At 46.1% G+C, this 19,130-nt stretch overlaps 2 protein-coding genes across 2 annotated transcripts in view; one reads left to right on the forward strand and one right to left on the reverse strand.

The window, feature by feature from the left end:
• The window catches only part of MMS19 (MMS19 homolog, cytosolic iron-sulfur assembly component), a 458,727-nt gene that overhangs the window by 169,325 nt on the left and 270,272 nt on the right, over positions 1-19,130 (reverse strand). The gene's annotated exons all lie outside the window — the stretch shown is intronic.
• The window catches only part of PI4K2A (phosphatidylinositol 4-kinase type 2 alpha), a 37,946-nt gene continuing 25,285 nt past the window's right edge, over positions 6,470-19,130 (forward strand). Inside the window, exons 1-2 of the mRNA XM_050802906.1 lie at positions 6,470-6,979; positions 17,437-17,637. Coding sequence (XP_050658863.1) covers positions 6,542-6,979; positions 17,437-17,637 — 639 coding nt within the window. The 5' untranslated portion in view covers positions 6,470-6,541. The remainder of the gene's footprint in view (positions 6,980-17,436; positions 17,638-19,130) is intronic.

The following is a 19,130-nucleotide window of genomic DNA, read 5'->3' on the forward strand; positions in this document are numbered from 1 at the left end:
TTTGCCAATGTTAAGGACATGACCGTGATACAGCCTTAGAAGGTCCTAAGAATGTGTGTCCAAAATAGTTGGGCCACCGCTTGGTTTTATACATTTTAGGGAGACATAAGACATCAATCAATACATGTCAAATGTACATTGGCTTGGTCCCGAAAGGAGGTGGGGGTGGCAGGTTCCAGCATGTAAGTTGATTCAAAGATGTCCTGATTGACAATTGGTTGAAAGAGTTTAAAGACCTGGAACCCGTAGAAGGGAATGTCTGGGTTAAGTTAAGGAATTGTTACTAAGATATGCACACACACACACACACACACACACACAGAATTGTGGAAATCAAGGTTTTTATTATGCAGAGAAGGCTACAGGTAGCAGGCTCCAGAGAGCATAGATTGTAAATGTTTCTTTGCTTTTTGCTTCGTTTTGAGGCAGGGTCTCCCTCTGTCACCCAGTCGGGAGTGCAGTAGCTGGATCATGGCTTACTGCAGTCTTGACCTCCCAGGCTCAAGTGATCCTCCCACCTCAACCTCCTAAGTAGCTGAGACTACTGGTTCATTCCACTATGCCTGGCTTACTTTTGTATATTTTGTAGAGATGGTGTTTCCTCATGTTGCCCAGGCTGGTATTGAACTCCTGGGCTCAAGCGATCCTCCCATCTCTGCCCCCCAAAGTGCTGGGATTACAGGCGTGAGCCACCATGCCTGGCCAGTGTTTCTTATCAGATTTAAAAAGGTATCAGACTCTTAGTTAGTTCTCTCCTGGATCAGGAAAAAGACCTGGAAAGGGAAGGGGATTTTCTACAGAATGTAGATTTTTACCACAAAAGACACCTTTGCCTGCTATCATGACAGATGGGGTCTGCTGTCTGTCAATGCTGGTATCATTGCTACAAAGAGTCTGCTGTGTCAACCTTAAGTTCTCTGCTTTAATGTTTTTTGTTTTTTGTTTTTTTTGAGACAGAGTTTTGCTCTTTTTGCCTAGGCTGGAGTGCAATGGCGCGATCTTGGCTCACCTCAACCTCCGCCTCCCAGGTTCAAGCGATTCTCCTGCCTCAGCCTCCCAGGTAGCTGGGATTACAGGCATGTGCCACCGCTCTGGCTAATTTTGTATTTTTAGTAGAAACCAGGTTTCTCCATGTTGGTCAGCCAGGTCTTGAACTCCCGACCTCAGGTGATCCACTTGCCTCGGCCTCCCAAAGTGCTGGGATTACAGGCGTGTGCCACCGCGCCCGGCTATCTGCTTTAGTGTTAAATGCTGGTCCTGAATTCCAAAAGGAGGAGAATATAATGAGGCATGTCTGACTCCCACTTCTCATCATGGCCTCAACTAGTTTTTCAGGTTAATTTAGGAATGCCCTTGGCCCAGAAGAGGAGCCCATTCATTTGGTTGGGGGGCTTAGAATTTTATTTCTGGTTCACTAGATAAATAAATAAAATATAGTGCCAAGACTGGAGCAAATCTTCCTAAATACCATGCACATCAATCCGTGTATCCATATGTTTATTTCTTAAACAATGTGAGTACAGCATGATGCTAGGTTCTGTCAGGCTTGAAAAGCCATGATTGCTACTTTTTTTTTTTTTTTTTTTTTTTTGAGACGGAGTCTCGCTCTGTCGCCAAGGCTGGAGTGCAGTGGCCGGATCTCAGCTCACTGCAAGCTCCCCCTCCCGGGTTTGCGCCATTCTCCTGCCTCAGCCTCCCCAGTAGCTGGGACTACAGGCGCCCGCCACCACGCCCGGCTAGTTTTTTGTATTTTTTAGTAGAGACGAGGTTTCACCGTGTTAGCCAGGATGGTCTCGATCTCTCGACCTCGTGATCCGCCCGTCTTGGCCTCCCAAAGTGCTGGGATTACAGGCTTGAGCCACCGCGCCCGGCCTCATGATTGCTACTCTTATGGCATTTATAATTAGTTGAGTGTGGTGACAAGTGTCTGTGGTCCCAGCACTCGGGAGGTTAAGGCAAGATAATTGCTTGAGCCTGGTTAATACAGAGACCCTGTCTCAAAACATAAATAAATAAGTAAGTAAGTACATAAATAAATAAATAAATAAAATGTAGTTTCTGGGCCAGGGGAATGACATACTACAAGCAGTATTTTATGAAAATTAGTCTGGCAGTGACACTCAGAGATGACCAGTGAGAGATTAGAAGCAAAGTAACAAACTCAGAAGTTATTGTAATAATGCAACTAACACATCCTGAAAGTTTCATGTGGCATCAGTGGAGATGAAAGAAAGGGGATGAATATGAGACATATTTCATAGGGATATTTAATAAGAATCAACATAGTGTAAACAGCATGGAAACAGTCTGCCTGGATTTGGACCCAGCTCTGCCATTTACCAGCTGAATGACAATGGGCATATTACCTTTACCTCCCTGGGTCTCAGTTTCCAAATCACAGGATATTGTAAAGCTGGTTCCATGAGTTAATCCATGCAATGCATTTAAAACAATGTCTAGGCTGGGCGCGGTGGCTCATGCCTATAATCCCAGCACTTTAGGAGGCCGAGGTGGGTGGATCATGAGGTCAACAGATCGAGACCATCCTGTAATCCTAGGGGATTAGCCGGACGTGGTGGCCCTTGCCTGTAGTCCTAGCTACTCAGGAGGCTGAGGCAGGAGAATCACTTGAACCTGGGAGGCAGAGGTTGCGGTGAGCAGAGATTGTGCCACTGCACTCCAGCCTGGGCGATACAGCTGGCTAATTTTTGTATTTTTAAGAGACGGGGTGGCCGGGCGCGGTGGCTCAAGCCTGTAATCCCAGCACTTTGGGAGGCCGAGACGGGCGGATCACGAGGTCAGGAGATCGAGACCATCCTGGCTAACACGGTGAAACCCCATCTCTACTAAAAATACAAAAAAAACTAGCCGGGCGAGGTGGCGGGCGCCTGTAGTCCCAGCTACTCAGGAGGCTGAGGCAGGAGAATGGCGCAAACCCGGGAGGCGGAGCTTACAGTGAGCTGAGATCCGGCCACTGCACTCCAGCCCGGGCTACAGAGCAAGACTCCGTCTCAAAAAAAAAAAAAAGAGACGGGGTTTCACCATGTTGGCCAGGCTGGTCTCATGGGATGATTATTTCCATTTTATAGGTTAAGGAACTGAGGCTTAGAGAGGTTATGTAACTTGTCTGAAACAACTGCTCACCGTGGAGACTGAATTCAAACTCAAATGTCTCTGATTTCCAAGCCCATGCTTCCAACCATTACATTTTACACTTTTTTTTTTCTTTGAGATGGAGTCTGGCCCTGTTGCCTAGGCTGGAGTGCAATGGCATGATCTTGGCTCACTGCAACCTCTACCTTCCAGGTTCAAGCGATTCTTTTGCCCCAGCCTCCCGAGTAGCTGGGATTACAGACGCCTGCCCCCATGCCCGGCTAATTTTTTGTAGTAGAGATTGGGTTTCACCATGTTAGCCAGGCTGGTTTCGAACTCCTGACCTTGTGATCCACCTGCCTTGGTCTCCCCTAGGATTACAGGCATGAGCCACCATGCCTGGCCGTACATTCTACACTTTTGAAGGTAGTGTTTGTATACCCTTTTTTTTTTTTTGAGACGGATTCTTGTTCTGTCGCCCAGGCTGGAGTGCAGGACTGCGATCTCAGCTCACTACAACCTCCGCCTCCCGGGTTCAAGCGATTCTCCTGCCTCAGCCTCCCGAGCAGCTGGGATCATAGGTGTGCCACCATGCCCAGCTAATTATTATTATTATTATTATTGTATTTTTAGTAGAGACAGGGTTTCGCCATGTTGCCCAGGCTGGTCTTGAACTACTGACCTCAGGTGATCCACCCGCCTCAGCCTCCCAGAGTGCTAGGATTACAGGCATGAGCCACCGCACCTGGCTTGTTTGTATAAATTTTAACTGAAACAGTATTCCATGGATTTATTATTATTATTATTTGAGACTGAGTTTTGCTCTTGTTGCCCAGGCTGGAGTGCAATGGCACAATCTCTGCTCACTACAACCTCTGCCTCCCGGGTTCAAGAGATTCTTCTGCCTCAGCCTTCCGAGTAGCTGGGATTACAGGCATAAGCCACCAAGCCTGGGTAATTTTTGTATTTTTAGTGGAGACAGGGTTTCACCATGTTGCGCAGGCTAGTCTCATTCTGTTCTAGTTTCCAGGCCCTTGGTAACCCAGTTTAACTCTGCTTCCCCTAGAAACAAGAAGGTTGCTCTATGTTGCCTACCTGACTTAGCTTTCCTCTTTTTCTCAGGTGACTCCTGCTTGGTGGACCATTTGTTTCCTCTCTCCTTTTTTTCCAGCAATCTAATTACTCTTTCTTTAAGACTCAGCTCATAGCACATGACCCACTTAAAGCCTTTGCTTGATCCTTGAGCATTCTGGTTGAAAAAAAAAATAAAATAAATAAATAAAATAAAGGCTTTGTTAAGGCTGCAGCCTGCCTCAGTTAATTGGTGAACTGTTCCGGAGTTTTGAGCTCATTTTGTTGGCTTTTTTTTTTTTCTCCTACTGCCTCAGAAAGTCACATGCCTTCAGCCTGAGGGCAGGGACTCTATCTTCCTTCCCTTTCTCACGAATAGTAATGTACTGAGCACCTACTGTGTCTAGACACTGAGATTTTACAGTGTGAATAAAAGTGGTGGACTCTTATCTCGTGGTAAGAACTTCTTAGGTTCACCGACCATATTTTTCTTCAATTAACAAATAAGCATTGAGCAGCTGGGCCAGGCACAGTGTAAGATATTAATTGGCTATGCATTATTCTTTGTACCACAAGTTTGTATCTTCACAGGAACTTGAAGATAATGCGTGAGGCAGTGAGTCAGGAACAAAATGTCTTAACAATTGCCCCCAGGTTTTCCTAGGAACTCCTTAAAAAATTAATTTTTAAAAAATAGATGGAGTCTTGCTATGTTGCCCAGGCTGACCTTGAACTCCTATAAGGTTGAGAAGGAAAGATAGCTTAGAGCAGTCTGAGCTTTGTGTGATGTATGCACAGTTCACTGGCTCAAAGATATGAGTATGGGACTTCAGTCATGCCTTCCACACCCACACTCTGGGGCAATGGTTTCTTTCCTTTCTTTTCTTTCTTCCTCCCCCTCTCCCTTGCCCTCTCCCTTTCTTTCTTTCTTTCTCTCTCTCTCTTTCTTTCTTTCTTGACAGAGTTTCTCACTGCAACCTCCACCTCCTGGGTTCAAGTGATTCTCCTGCCTCAGCCTCTCGAGTAGCTGAGATTACAGTCATGCGCCACCATGCTGGGCTAATTTTGTATTTTTAGTAGAGACAGGGTTTCTCCATGTTGGTCTTGAACTCCCGACCTCAAGTGATCCGCCTGCCTCAGCCTCCCAAAGTGCTGGGATTACAGGTGTGAGCCACCGTGCTGGCGGGGTTTTTTCTTTTAAAAATTTTTTATTTTTTGGCCGCACTGTGGGTGGTTCACACCTGTAATCCCCCAGCACTCTGGGAGACTGAGGCAGGAGGATCACCTGAGGCCAGGAGTTCAAGACTAGCCTGGGCAACAGAGATAACCTATCTCTAAAAAAATAATAATAATTTAAAAAGAAATCTTCAGGGGTTCCTAGGAAAACCTGGAGGCAATTGTTAAGACATTTTTATCCTGACTAGATACTTCACCCATTACCTTCAAGTTCCTGTGAACTTGAAGTGTAACATGGCACTGTTACATCTACATTGGAAATATGTTAGGTCAACTGAGATAAGAATTTGGGATACAAAGTACAATGTATAGCCAGTCTATAACTTGTTATTTTAATGTAAATTCTTGGTAAACAAGTTAGGAACTGCCTCTTTTCCTTTAAAAATCTACTTGCAGGCCAAGCGCAGTGGCTCGCACCTGTAATCCCAGCACTTTGGGAGGTCGAAGTGGGCAGATCACCTGATCCCTGTCTTTTTTTTTCTGGAGACAGATCACTCTGTCTCAAAAAAAAAAAAAAAAAAAAAAAAAAAAACCCAAAACAAAACGCAGGAAACAAATAAACAAACAAAAAAACCCTAAAAAAACCCTTTCATCGAGGTAGAGCAGCAGCTTTGTTTCTTTGCTTCACTGCTGTCTCCCTAGCACTTAGAACATATAGTACGTGCTCAATTAATGAATGAGTGCCTGACTGAATGAATGAAGATACATAGATGAGATTCCTCCAATCTCACAACCGGTTCAGAGTAGACACTCAATGAGTGACTGACAGGAAGGTTGCTGTTTTGAAAGCGCCCAAATCCAGTAAGCCAATTGGAAGCTAAGCGCGGCGCTGGGATAGTAGGGGCAGAGGAAGTGTCTGACCCAAGGTTGGGTCCTGGAGCATGCGCAGTCTTCACAGAAGGTGACGGGGAGAAAAATGTGGAGGCAGCGATTGCGTAGGAGCAGGTTCTGATTGGCTACTGTTCGCGCGCGAGGGGCCGCGCCTATTCGTAGCCAAGTAAACAGGGCAGGTTAGGGGCGGGGCCAAGGAAGCGTCGCGATCTGGTTGGCCGGCCGGAGCCTAGGGGATGTCGCGGATTGGTCGCGGCCGCGAGCGCAGTGGTGTGCAGCGCGCCGGGTCCCGGAGCCGGCTGACTGAGGGATGGACGAGACGAGCCCACTAGTGTCCCCCGAGCGGGCCCAACCCCCGGACTACACCTTCCCGTCGGGCTCGGGCGCTCACTTTCCGCAGGTGCCCGGAGGCGCGGTCCGAGTGGCGGCGGCGGCGGCGGGCTCGGGCCCCTCTCCTCCGGGCTCGCCGGGCCACGACCGGGAGCGGCAGCCTCTGCTGGATCGGGCCCGGGGCGCGGCGGCCCAGGGCCAGACCCAAACCGTGGCGGCGCAGGCCCAGGCTCTGGCCGCTCAGGCCGCGGCGGCAGCGCACGCCGCTCAGGCCCACCGCGAGCGGAACGAGTTCCCGGAGGATCCCCGGTTCGAGGCGGTGGTGCGGCAGGCCGAGCTGGCCATCGAGCGCTGCATCTTTCCCGAGCGCATCTACCAGGGCTCCAGCGGAAGCTACTTCGTCAAGGACCCTCAGGGGGTGAGTGCCGGGGTGGGGACCGCTGCCGCGGGCTGGGGACCGGCGGCGCTCCTGGGGAGTTTGAGCCTTCGCACAGCCGGAGGGAGAAGGGAGAAACTTCACAGTACCAGCCCCTGGCAGGATTTAGGGATGCCACTGAGGCCTGGAGCTGGGGACGCTCTGTGGAATGGAGAAATAAATCAGAACCTACTTGTTGGGGGAGGAGTGAGCGGAAAATGAAAAGAGGAAATTGACCAGATACGGGCCGGGGGCCCAGCAGTGTGGTGGGGCAATCCGCCGCTGGACAGAGACTGCTTTCTAGTAGGGTACTTAGCTTCACACTACTGGGACTGCTATTCGGCCGCTGACTTACAGATTTGGGGCTTTAGGCCTGTTCTCTATTTTTGGACCGACCGAACCAGTGTGTCGCTGTTCACGGAGGAGGATGGGTGACCCATCAGGGGATCTGAGAATTCTGTTCCAGCCTTCTGTGTTGTGGGGGATGTCCCTGCCACCGTCCCAGCTCTTATTAACAGACGTTGAAGAAAGAGTGGGCGGACTCACCAGTTTCATCTGCCCTGGTTGTTGCTCACTTCTGGGAAAGGGTTCAGATCCATTTTGACGGCTCCAAAGTTTAGATAGAACTTGGAGTTTTAGAAACATGGGGCCGTCAGCTACTTTTTCTTTCATTTCTCTCCCAAGGCTATCAATAGCCTGCTTTTCAGCTAAGGCAGAGTGTTTGCTGACCTTTATTTTGTCCCCTGCCTATATATAAAGGGAGATGGTGATAGGATGGGGCATGGAGTGACCAGGGCATCTGAGAAGTGACCTTTATCCTTTTGAGAACTGCAGAATTTAAGAAATATCAAGTCTTCCCTGTTTTCAGGGAAGTTTCAGGGAAATTTTCAGGTGTGCTAGAATGGGTCATTGGAAAGATGTATTGTTATTTAAATTAAGGGTGTCAAAGTTGCCTCAGGTTTTCCCTGACATCTCTGTTTTGTGAACTCTTTAGATGGCCAGGGTGCTGTTTCGATAGGAGTCCTTGGTGGCCAGGATGGGCTGTTACTTGTAGCTCTTGGTTCGGTTCATTGAATGATCTAGTTATTCACTCAGAGTTTGAGTTGTCCCTGAATTAATCAAGAATTAGAGAACAAACAGTTTACATAAACTGAGTTGAGGAAAGCTTTGAGAGTAATAAGTCTTTCAAATTTTCTTTTCGTTTTTCTTTTTTTTTTCTTTTTGAGACGGAGTCTTGCTCTGTCTCCAGGCTGGAGTGCAGTGGCACGATCTCGGCTCACTGCAACCTCTGCCTCCAGGGTTCAAGCAATTGTCCTGCTTCAGCCTCCTAAGTGGCTGGGACTACAGGCGTGTGCCACCACGAGCAGCCAATTTTTGTATTTTTAGTAAAGACGAGGTTTCACCATGTTGGCCAGGATGGTCTCGATCTCTTGACCTTGTGATCTGCCCACGTCGGCTTCCCAAAGTGCTGGGATTACAGGTGTGCCACGGCACCCGGCCTCCAAGTTTCTTAAATAAAATAACTTTCAAGCTCAAGTGGGAACCATCATTTCTAGAAGCAAAGAAATGTGAGTGCCAGATGCTTGCTTGCTTTCTTTCTTTCTTTCTTTTTCAAGAAAAGGTCTCACTCTGACACCCAGGCTGGAGTGCAGTGGTGCAGTCTCATTGCTCACTGCAGCCTTGGCATCCGGGCTCAAGGTCCTCCCACTCAGCTTCTGAGTAGCTGGGACTACAGGCATGCACCACCACACCCGGCTAAAAATTATTTTTGGTAGAGACAAGAGTCTCACCATGTTGCCCTGCTTGTTCTTAGACTCCTGGCTTCAGGCAACCATCCTCTTGCCTCAGCCTCCCAAAGTGCTGGGATTACAGGTGTGACCCACCATGCCTGTCCTTTTTTTGTGGGCAGAGGGTATTTTTAGTTTGTTGGCAAATGTAAGAAGGGGCTAAGATTATCTTTGATAGGTACAGGATAAGGAGGAATATTTTTGTTTTTCTTTCATGACACTGTTATAGCTGCATTGAAAGTGGGTGAGGTCAGCTGAGAAGTGAGCTGGTGCTTTAACAGGTGGAAGTAATATGATCTCTTATATCTACCTGGCAGGTAAAGTACTACCATCTCAGTACATAGGCCACAGAGGACATACCATAGGTATGTTACTTGGTGATTTAGGGATTCTGGTCTCTAAAACTTCCTGGCCACTATCCTTTCTTATAGGGGATGTCAAAACACAGATGCCCTGACAAAACTTTTTGATGTACCCATACTGCTTCCAGTGAAGCAAATGTGATTTAGAACAAAGGGCACTTTCTAAATGCTTGCGGTGGGTTAGACTGGCCCACAGACTTACTGTAGTTGGAATTGTCATCTTTGGCTCTCCTCCAAATGTATTTACTTTATTAAACAAATACTTACATAGCATTTACTATATTCCTTTCAGTGCTTTACAAATAATAACTCATTTAATCTTTATAACCACCCTTGAAGGTAGGTACTGTTATTATCCCCACAGGTGATGACACAGACCCATGGTATAACTAATTTTTCCAAGGTCTCACACATAGTAAGTGGTAGAGGCAGGATTGGGCCCAGGCAGGTTGGCTGTGGAGTTCATGTTCTCACCACTATTCTTTGGTCCCTCAGACTCAGTCATAAGAATTTTCAGATTCTGGCCAGGCGCGGTTGCTCACGCCTGTAATCCCAACACTTTGGGAGGCCGAGGCAGGCGCATCACTGGAGGTCAGGAGTCCGAGACCAGCCTGGTCAACATAGTGAAACCCCCATCTCTACTAAAAATACAAAAATTAGCTGAGCACTGTGGCAGGCACTTGTAATCCCATCTACTCGGGAGGCTGAAGCAGGAGAACTACTTGAGCCTGGGAGGTGGAGGTTGCAGTGAGCCGAGATCGCACCACTGCACTCTAGCCCGGGGGACAGAGACTCTGTCTCAAAAACAAAACAAAACAAAACAAAATTTCTTTTTTTTTTTTTTTGAGACGGAGTCTCGCTCTGTCGCCAAGGCTGGAGTGCAGTGGCCGGATCTCAGCTCACTGCAAGCTCCTCCTCCCGGGTTCCCGCCATTCTCCTGCCTCAGCCTCCCGAGTAGCTGGGACTACAGGCGCCCGCCACCTCGCCCGGCTAGTTTTTTGTATTTTTTAGTAGAGACGGGGTTTCACCGTGTTAGCCAGGATGGTCTTGATCTCCTGACCTCGTGATCCGCCCGTCTCGGCCTCCCAAAGTGCTGGGATTACAGGCTTGAGCCATCGCGCCCAGCCAACAAAATTTCTAAATTCTCTTCTCACCTACTGTATTGGTTAGTATTGAATTTGGCTATATGTGACAGAGAATTTAAAATAATGATGATTTGAAGAAAGGTTCATTTACGCCTCATGTAAAAGAAGTCTATAGGCTAGCTGCTCAGGCATGCTCAGGGCTGGCATGACATTTCACTTTACTGGGGACATAGGGTTCTTCCTTCCAGCTGATCAGCCATCCTTAGAATGTGGCTTCTACTCCGTGGTCCAAGATGGCCGCTCAAGCTGCAAACATCTTGTCTGCTTTTCAGCCAGTTGGAAGAAGGAAAGGGAAAGGGTTAATATGCCCCCATCCTTTAAGGCACTTCGTAGAAGTTGTAGGAGACTCTTCTACTTATATCCCATTGTCTAAAACTTAGCTGTAGTAGTGGCTGGAAACTATAGCTGTTTTTTGTTTGTTTGTTTGTTTGTTTGCTCAGGTACAAATCATGGGTCTGTGTCCAGGGAACAAGGGGGAACAGAGATTGGGAGAACCAGCACTTTCTGCGACAGCCACTTTTGGATCTTAGACAGTCGAAAGATTCTTGAAGATAACAGCCCTGGTCCCATTTCTCAATTTTGGATGATTTCTGTCTCAGTGGGGTCCAGGAACAGATGGAAAATGCTAGAAGTTATGGGGGACAGTACACACATTACTCCTCCTCACTTACCTCCTTGTGCTTCAGGTCTCATGCTCACTCAACTGCAAAAGGATTTTTTGAGCTTTTTCTCTTTTGCGTGGAGTAATACTAGATGTTCACATTGCCAAGAATCATAGGACAGCATGTGACTCACTAGGTTAAGAGGATTAAATGACATATCACACACGAAAGCCCCTGATGTAGTTCCTGGCACTTAGTGAGGGCAGCTCAATCAGAGTGTTTTGGGTTTTGTTTTTAAAAACATTCCTACTAACTGCTGAATTAGGGTTTCTTGGGTACATGGCATCGAATAAGGCTATAAGAGTTGGTAGATGATGCTTAAAATCTCAAGACCTACATGTATGACATACAAACTTGACTGCCTCAACGTTTTAGTAAAATAATTTTATTATATTTTATTTTATATATATATTTGAGACAGTGTCTCACCCTGTCGCCCAGGCTGGAGTGCAGTGGCACAACCTTGGCTCATTGCAGCCTCGGCCTCCCAGTGTTGGGGTTACAGGTGTGAGCCACTGTGCCTGGATGGTTTTATGTATTTGGACAAGCCCTTCCCTTCCTTTTGTAAGAATGAACTTGTAAATAAGGCTTCTCTACCTAAATAACTAAATCAAGGACTGCTATTTTCCTCCAATCTATATCATAGAATACAGCCGTTCTTAGAGTGTGGCCCAGGGACCTTGACCTCTGGGAGTTCCTTTTTGGGGGTCCACAGGTCAAAATTATTTTCATCATAATTCTAAGACTTTATTTGCCTTTTTCATTCTCACTTACTTATGAGTGGAGAGTGGAGATTTCCAGAGACTACATGATGTGTGATGTTGAAACAGATTGAATACTAAGATATGAGAATACAGTTGTCTTCAATTAAGACATTAGAGAGATTTGCAAAAATGTAAAATAGTGCCAGTCTTCTCACTAAAATATCTTTTGAAAATATAATTTTTTAAAATAAAAATATGTCATTTATGTTAACATGCAATGGGTTTATTTGTATTATTATTAATGAATTAGTATTAATAGAATAAATATAATTTAATAATACAAATAAAATAAATTTATAGATTAGTATTTATTAAGTATAGTTAAAATGAATACTTAATTATTAAGTATAGTTTGTTCAAAATTGAAGCACTTGTTTTAATTTTGAAGGCAAATATAGCCTTTACTCACATTAACAAATGCTTTTTGGAGTCCTTAATAATTTTTTTTTTTTTGAGATGGAGTCTCACTCTGTCACTCAGGCTAGAGTGCAGTGGCATGATCTCGACTCACTGCAACCTCTGCCTCCTGGGTTCAAGCAGTTCTCCTGCTTCAGCCTCCTGAGTAGTTGGGATTACAGGCGTGCCCACCAGCATGCCCAGCTAATTTTTGTATTTTTAGCAGAGACAAGATTTCACCATGTTGGCCAGGCTGATCTCAAACTCCTGATCTCAGGTGATCCACCCGCCTTGGCCTCCCAAAGTACTGGGATTACAGGCATAAGCCACCGTACCCAGCCTAATTTTTAAGAGTTTAGAGGGGTCTTGAGACCAAAAAGTTTGAGAACTGTCCACTTTATGTTTACCAAACTTTAAAAGAAGACTTTTATGAAAGGTCATTTCTGTATATTTCACTGTGTGATATGAATGATATGCTTGAACTGTCTTACATTTTAGGTTCTGGGAGAAAGGGCCTCTTTTAGCATAGCATGATGCCCTCCTTCTTGTCACTGCTGGTTAGATATAGGACCCCCCTTGGTTCCAGGTTCCAGTAATTTTTTGTTGTTGTTGTTAGCTTGTTTTGAGAGGGGGTCCAGCTCTGTTGCCCAGGCTGGAGTGCAGTGGCATGATCTCGGCTCACTGCAACTTCCACCTCCCGGATTCAAGCAATTCTCCCGCCTCAGCCTCCTGAGTAGCTGATACTACAGGCACATGCCACCATGCCTGGCTAATTTTTTCCATTTTTTTTGTAGAGACGGGGTTTCACCATGTTGGCCAGGCTGGTCTTGAACTCCTGATCTCAAATGAGGCCACCTGTCTTGGCCTCCCAAGTGCTGGGATAATAAGTGTGAGCCACTGCACTGGGCTGAGGTTCCAGTAGTTGGTTGTGGGTTCTGACACCAGCTGGTGCATGGCCTCTTGCTTTCTTGTGTGATTTGGTTTTTATTCCCAACTTCATGAACTGCTACTGTTTAAGCTATCTGTACCTCACCCCTCCTTTGTTAAAGAGGGGAGATTAGTAAATGGGTGTTAAGAAAAGTTGTTTTTATAATATTGGCATCAAACTGACGCTCTCTCCTGGATATAATAAAGGAATTGAAAATCTATTAAAGAAGACAGTGGATAGTGAGGAAAAATCAGGCAGTAGTTGTTTTCTTTTCCAGCTAAATGCTGGTGGGTGTCTTTCCAATTTGAGTGTTTTAGAGTTTGTTCTCTGTGAGGAGGACAAATGAGGAGAGTATTCTTGATTATTCGGGAGCATAGTTGATTTTATGAAGTGAACATTGGAAATTAGGCCAGAGGCTATTTTACCTCTCTGTCTAGGAAAGCCACCAAATGCCTGCGGAATGCTTGCACATCGTTCTGCACAGGCTAGGTCCTGAGCAAATGCTAAGAGAATTGAATTGAACTGAGGCCTACACTTAGTCTTGAAAGGCACTTGTCTCCCCCTCTGTCTGAATGCCCTTTTGTTCCTCCGTCCTTCATACTCTAACATTCCCTCATTGATCTAGTCCAGGCAGTGTTCTTTAATGAAACCCCTGTACTACTGACGTAACCATAATTACTCATGCTTTCGGAGTCATTGAAATGCTTCTTATTCTCCTTATGGTGGAAGGAAATCGAGATGTTTGAGAGGTCAGTCTTTAAATGAGACTTGACTGCAATCTTGGCCTTCAAATTCTGCTTTCTTTTTTTTTTGTTGTTTTTTAATTTTTCTTTTTTAGAGATGGGGTCTTGCTCTGTCACCCAGGCTAGAGTGCAGTGGCATGCTCCTAGTTCACTGCAGCCTTGATCTCCTAGGCTTAAGGGATTCTCCCTGCTGAGTAGCTGGGACTACAGGTGCATACCACTACACTTGGCTAATTTTTTTTTTTTTTTTTTTTGAGACGGTATTTCACTCGTTGCCCAGGCTGGAGTGCAATGGCGTGATCTCGGCTCACTGCGACCTCCACCTCCCAGGTTCAAGCGATTCTCCTGACTCAGCCTCCCAAGTAGCTGGGATTACAGGCATGGGCCACCAAGCCCAGCTAATTTTGTATTTTTAGTAGAGATGGAGTTTCTTCACGTTGGTCAGGCTGGTCTTGAACTTCTGACCTCAGGTGATCCGCCCGCCTTGGCCTCCCAACCAACTCCAGGCATGATTCCTGGCTAATTTTTAAAAATCAGTGACAGAGTCTTGTGTTGCCCAAGCTGGTCTCAAACTCCAGGCCTCAGGCAATCCTGCCTCATCCTCTGAAAGTGCTGGGCTTATAGGCATGAGCCACCATGCTCAACCTTTTCTTTCTTTAAGTAGAAGTATTTACCAGTTGGCCTCAGCCCTGGTATTTTTCAGCCTCCAGTAATAGTAGGAGTGTCTTGGTCTCCCTTTCATTGGGGACCAGCTTCCTGAACTCCGTAATGTGCCTCAGTTGAACTGACTGTTGGGTTCTGGGACATGCTTCAAGTTGCCTTTTGGTTTCCCTGTCTCGGTTCTGGAGGGTTACAGTGAACTCATCAGTCATTTTCTGAGTTGTGAGCCTGTTGCTACTGCTGCTTTGTTATTCAGAGGCTGGGGTTCCAGGGGAACAGAGACAGAGAAGACTGCTGAGGCCTTTAGCTAACTGCTTTGGATAAGAAAGTAATTCTGAAGATTTGTGATGTGAATATATGCATTTTGCATTTGCCAGTAAACAAGTTAGTTTGTCTTTAAGAATAAATCGATTCTGTTTGGAGGGAGAAGGAGGAGTTCTGTATTTTTCTTGTCCTCTCAAATCCTTGGAAGGCATTTTTAAAGGAGCTGGCTTGAAGATTGACCGGTTATTGTTAGCAACATGGACCTAGCCAATTCCTAATATGAGTACTGAGTTGGTGAAAGCGGATGGGTGCATATTGTCTGCTGTGACCTGCCATTCAGGAAGTGACACCCACAGGAAAATGTCTTATGACCCAGACTAGCTTGAGTAGGCTGTGGGGTGGAGGGGACAAGGAGAGTCTTATGATATGAGGATGAATCACTTGGATAGCATGTTTGCTTTTTTTTTTTTTTTTTTTTTGAGACAGAGTCTCGCTCTTATTGCCCAGGCTGGAGTGCAATGGCGTGATCTCGGCTCACTGCAACCTCCGCCTCCTGGGTTCAAGGGATTCTCCTGCCTCAGCCTCCCGACTAGCTAGGACTACAGGCATGTGCCACCATGACCAGCTAATTTTGTATTTTTAGTAGAGACGGGATTTCTCCATGTTGGTTAGGCTGGTCTCGAACTCCCGACCTCAGGTGATCTGCCTGCCTCAGCCTCCCAAAGTGCTAGGATTACAGGTGTGAGCCACCACACCCGGCCGCATATTTGCTTTCTTCCCTTGAATTACCAGTTTGGGGACTGGAGGGAATGAGATGAATGTAAAACAACCTCAGAGGGCTGACTGGCCTTTTGAAGAAAACATTCAGGAGGGAGGGCCATAGTTTCTAGGCATCCTATATTTCCAAGGACCTTAGAAGATTAAGTTACTGTCTGCTACAGAAAATGGATTTAATCTGTGTGGCATCTCATGTCCTGGTTTCTTGCCTATCAGAATTACTTAAGAGAGCTTCATTCTAACCAAGTAGCAGAGTCTTTTTTCCTGCTGTGATTTTTCTCTTTGGATAATAAGGCTGTGAGAGGAAATCTCTTCATCATTGATGAAGGAATTTCCTTAACCTCATTCCATAATAGCTTTTTTTATTTTTTGAGACAGAGTCTAGATCTTATCGCCCAGGCTGGAGTGCAGTGGCATGATCTTGGCTCACTACAACCTCCACCTCCTGGGTTCAAGTGATTCTCCTGCCTCAGCTTCCCGGGTAGCTGGGATTACAGGTGCATGCCACCACACTCAGCAAATTTTTGTATTTTTTTTTTTTTTTTTTTTTGAGACGGAGTCTCGCTCTGTCGCCCAGGCTGGAGTGCAGTGGCGCGATCTCGGCTCACTGCAAGCTCCGCCTCCCGGGTTCATGCCATTCTCCTGCCTCAGCCTCCCGAGTAGCTGGGACTACAGGCGCCCACAACCGCGCCCGGCTAATTTTTTGTATTTTTAGTAGAGACGGGGTTTCACCGTGGTCTCGATCTCCTGACCTTGTGATCCGCCCGCCTCGGCCTCCCAAAGTGCTGGGATTACAGGCGTGAGCCACCGCGCCCGGCCAAGTTTTTGTATTTTTAGCAGAGACAGGGTTTCACCATGTTGGCCAGGCTGGTCTTGAACTCCTGACCTCAGGTTATCCACCCACCTCGGCCTCCCAAAGTGCTGGGATTACAAGTGTGAGCCACCATGCCCGGCCCATAATACCTTCTTTGCTTCCTTCCAGTTGGTAAAGTTTTTAAAAAAGTTTTTCTGTAATTGATGCAGAACAACAGTGTGCATATATGTAACTTCGAAAATTAGAGTTTATGGTGTTAAATTTCTGGCATACCACATACACAAACATCCTGTAGGATAAATAGGGCAGGGGCGCATGCAAAAAAAGATAACATATGATCTGTGATCAGTTAATTCCTCATTTTTTTGGAGATTACTTTAGAGCCCTTGTGCATTAGGATATGATATCTTTCCGGAGGGCAGGAAGCAGTATCATATTGGCATTAGATGCTGCCAGTGACTCAAGATCTACCACTGAATTGGCTTCTGTACTTTTTTTTGTTTTGTTTTTTTGTGAGACAGGGTCTCACTTGGTCACCCAGGGTGAGGAGTGCAGGGGGGGCAATCTCGGCTCACTTCAACCTCCCCCCAGTGGGTTCAAGTGATTCTCATGCCTCAGCCTCCCAAGTAGCTGGAATTACAGATGTGCACCACTGCGCCCAGCTACTTTTTGTATTTTTAGTAGAGACAGGGTTTCACCATGTTGGCTGGGCTGGTCTCAAACTCGTGGCCTCAAGTGATCTGCCCGCCTTGGCCTCCCAAAGTGCTGGAATTACAGGCATGAGCCCCTGTACCTGGCCTGCTTCTGTATGTTGCTCCTAGAAATGTAGCAATCCATTTACCTTGTTTGTTTGAAGCACCAAGTTAGAGGTAGGTACTTATATGAGGGAAAAGAGATGGGGAAGAGGGATAAAGGAGCAGGGAAGAAAGAGAAGACTTAATATGTTCTTTGGCTGCAACCCTTTCTAGCAGTGGGTCTCTGAGCTGCACACACGAGCTGTTGTCTTCCCTTTACCAACTGGGAGAAACCTGAGTCTGACTGTAAGTAGGAATTGTCCGCCTATGCCCTCTCATTTCTTTCTAGATTCCTGCTGACTTGGTCTGTGGGCTATTTCAGTCAACTCGGATTTAACATCCTCTTTTTCTTTCGTCTTTGTAGAGGATCATTGCTGTCTTCAAACCCAAGAATGAAGAGCCCTATGGGCATCTTAATCCTAAGTGGACCAAGTGGCTGCAGAAGCTGTGCTGTCCCTGCTGCTTTGGCCGTGACTGCCTTGTCCTCAACCAGGGCTATCTCTCAGAGGCAGGGGCCAGCCTGGTGGACCAAAAACTGGAACTCAACATTGTTCCCCGTACAAAGGTCAGTGACCAATCTCCAGGAAACCTTACTGCCTGGCCACAGTTTCCTGGGGCCTAAGCCCCACTACATGTTAGTGGGACCTTGGGTCCAGTGGGGCCATTTGTATACCCTAAGTCTGGGTTCTCGATCTTTTTTCGGGAGGTTGGCAGGATTAGGCTCATGATTTGATCATCTGATGAAGGCTATCTTCTGAAGGATGCATACACAATTTTTGCATACAATTTTAGGAAATTCACAAGCTTCTACTGCATGTTTATGGCTCCCTTGGTCTTTGAATCCCAGCTAACTCCAAGCTAGTTAGAAACCTAGTGACTTTGTGGCTTACTCTCAGACTTCTGAGCTATCCCAGCATTTTGATACAGTCTAGGACTGGCTAATGATCTAGGACTGGCTAATGACAGCTAAGCACTTCTGGAGGGTCTGACAAAGAAGACTTTAGGACAGGCTGAGGGTTAGAGAAATGGTCTGGCCTGAACCCTACGGGGAACTGACATGGAATTTTTCTCATTTATCTTTATGCTGTGGAATTTGGGGACTTGTCTGAACATATCAAAATAAGGATGCCAGATCCAGGCAGACTTACAGTCAGAATGGATTCGTACACATTTTGTATGCGTTATAGACATAGTTGAGGTTCCCCCCCAGCCCCCACCAATATGCTTGAATACAGAATTAATTCCATACAATTTCAGGGAGTTTACTGATACCAGGCTAAGCACTACAAGGTGTTCCATGAAACTCACCAAGGGTTATGAGGGAAAGGAATCTACTGGTCAGCATATGAACATGTCCGTACATATCATTCACTGAGCACATAGCTACCTGGGGTTTAGTAACAACTTAGGTGGAACTCTTATCTGATGCCCTGAGGCTGCTGAGTCATCCAAACCATCCTGGCTCTGTGCTTAGTCTTAACTAGTCTATGCTAGTTTATTTAGTTATTTACTAAATAACTAAAACCAAATTTATTTAGTTATTTATTAAATAACTCTCTGAGAATCTGATGAAACCTATAGACCCCCTTTCCAGAAAAAGTACATATATTTGCAATTATAGTTTTGGGTATAATTTTAGGGCAATGGTTCATAAATGTTGCAGTCTATCTGTTGACTACTCCCCCAGGGAGCATGCCTCTAGATTAAAATCCCCTTGCTTAAAGTTTTCTTTTCTTTCTTGTTTTTAGAGATAGGGTCTTGCTCTGTTGCCCAGGCTGGGGTACAGTGGCACGATCACAGCTCACTGCAGCCTTGACCTCCCAGGCTCAAGCAGTCCTCCCACCTCAGCCTCTCAGGTTAGGATTACGGGCATGTGCCACCAAGCTTGGCCAATTTTTTTTTTTTTTTTTTAATTTTTTCTAGAAACAAGGTCTCCCTGTTTTGCTCAGGCTGGTCTTGAACGCCTGGGCTCAAGCGATCATCCTGCCTTGGCCTCCCAAAGTGCTGGGATTACAAGTGTGAGCCACCACGCCCAGCCTTGAAGATTTCTTCACAGGT

This window comes from Macaca thibetana, chromosome 9, assembly GCF_024542745.1.
Source record: "Macaca thibetana thibetana isolate TM-01 chromosome 9, ASM2454274v1, whole genome shotgun sequence".
Taxonomy (NCBI): domain Eukaryota; kingdom Metazoa; phylum Chordata; class Mammalia; order Primates; family Cercopithecidae; genus Macaca; species Macaca thibetana.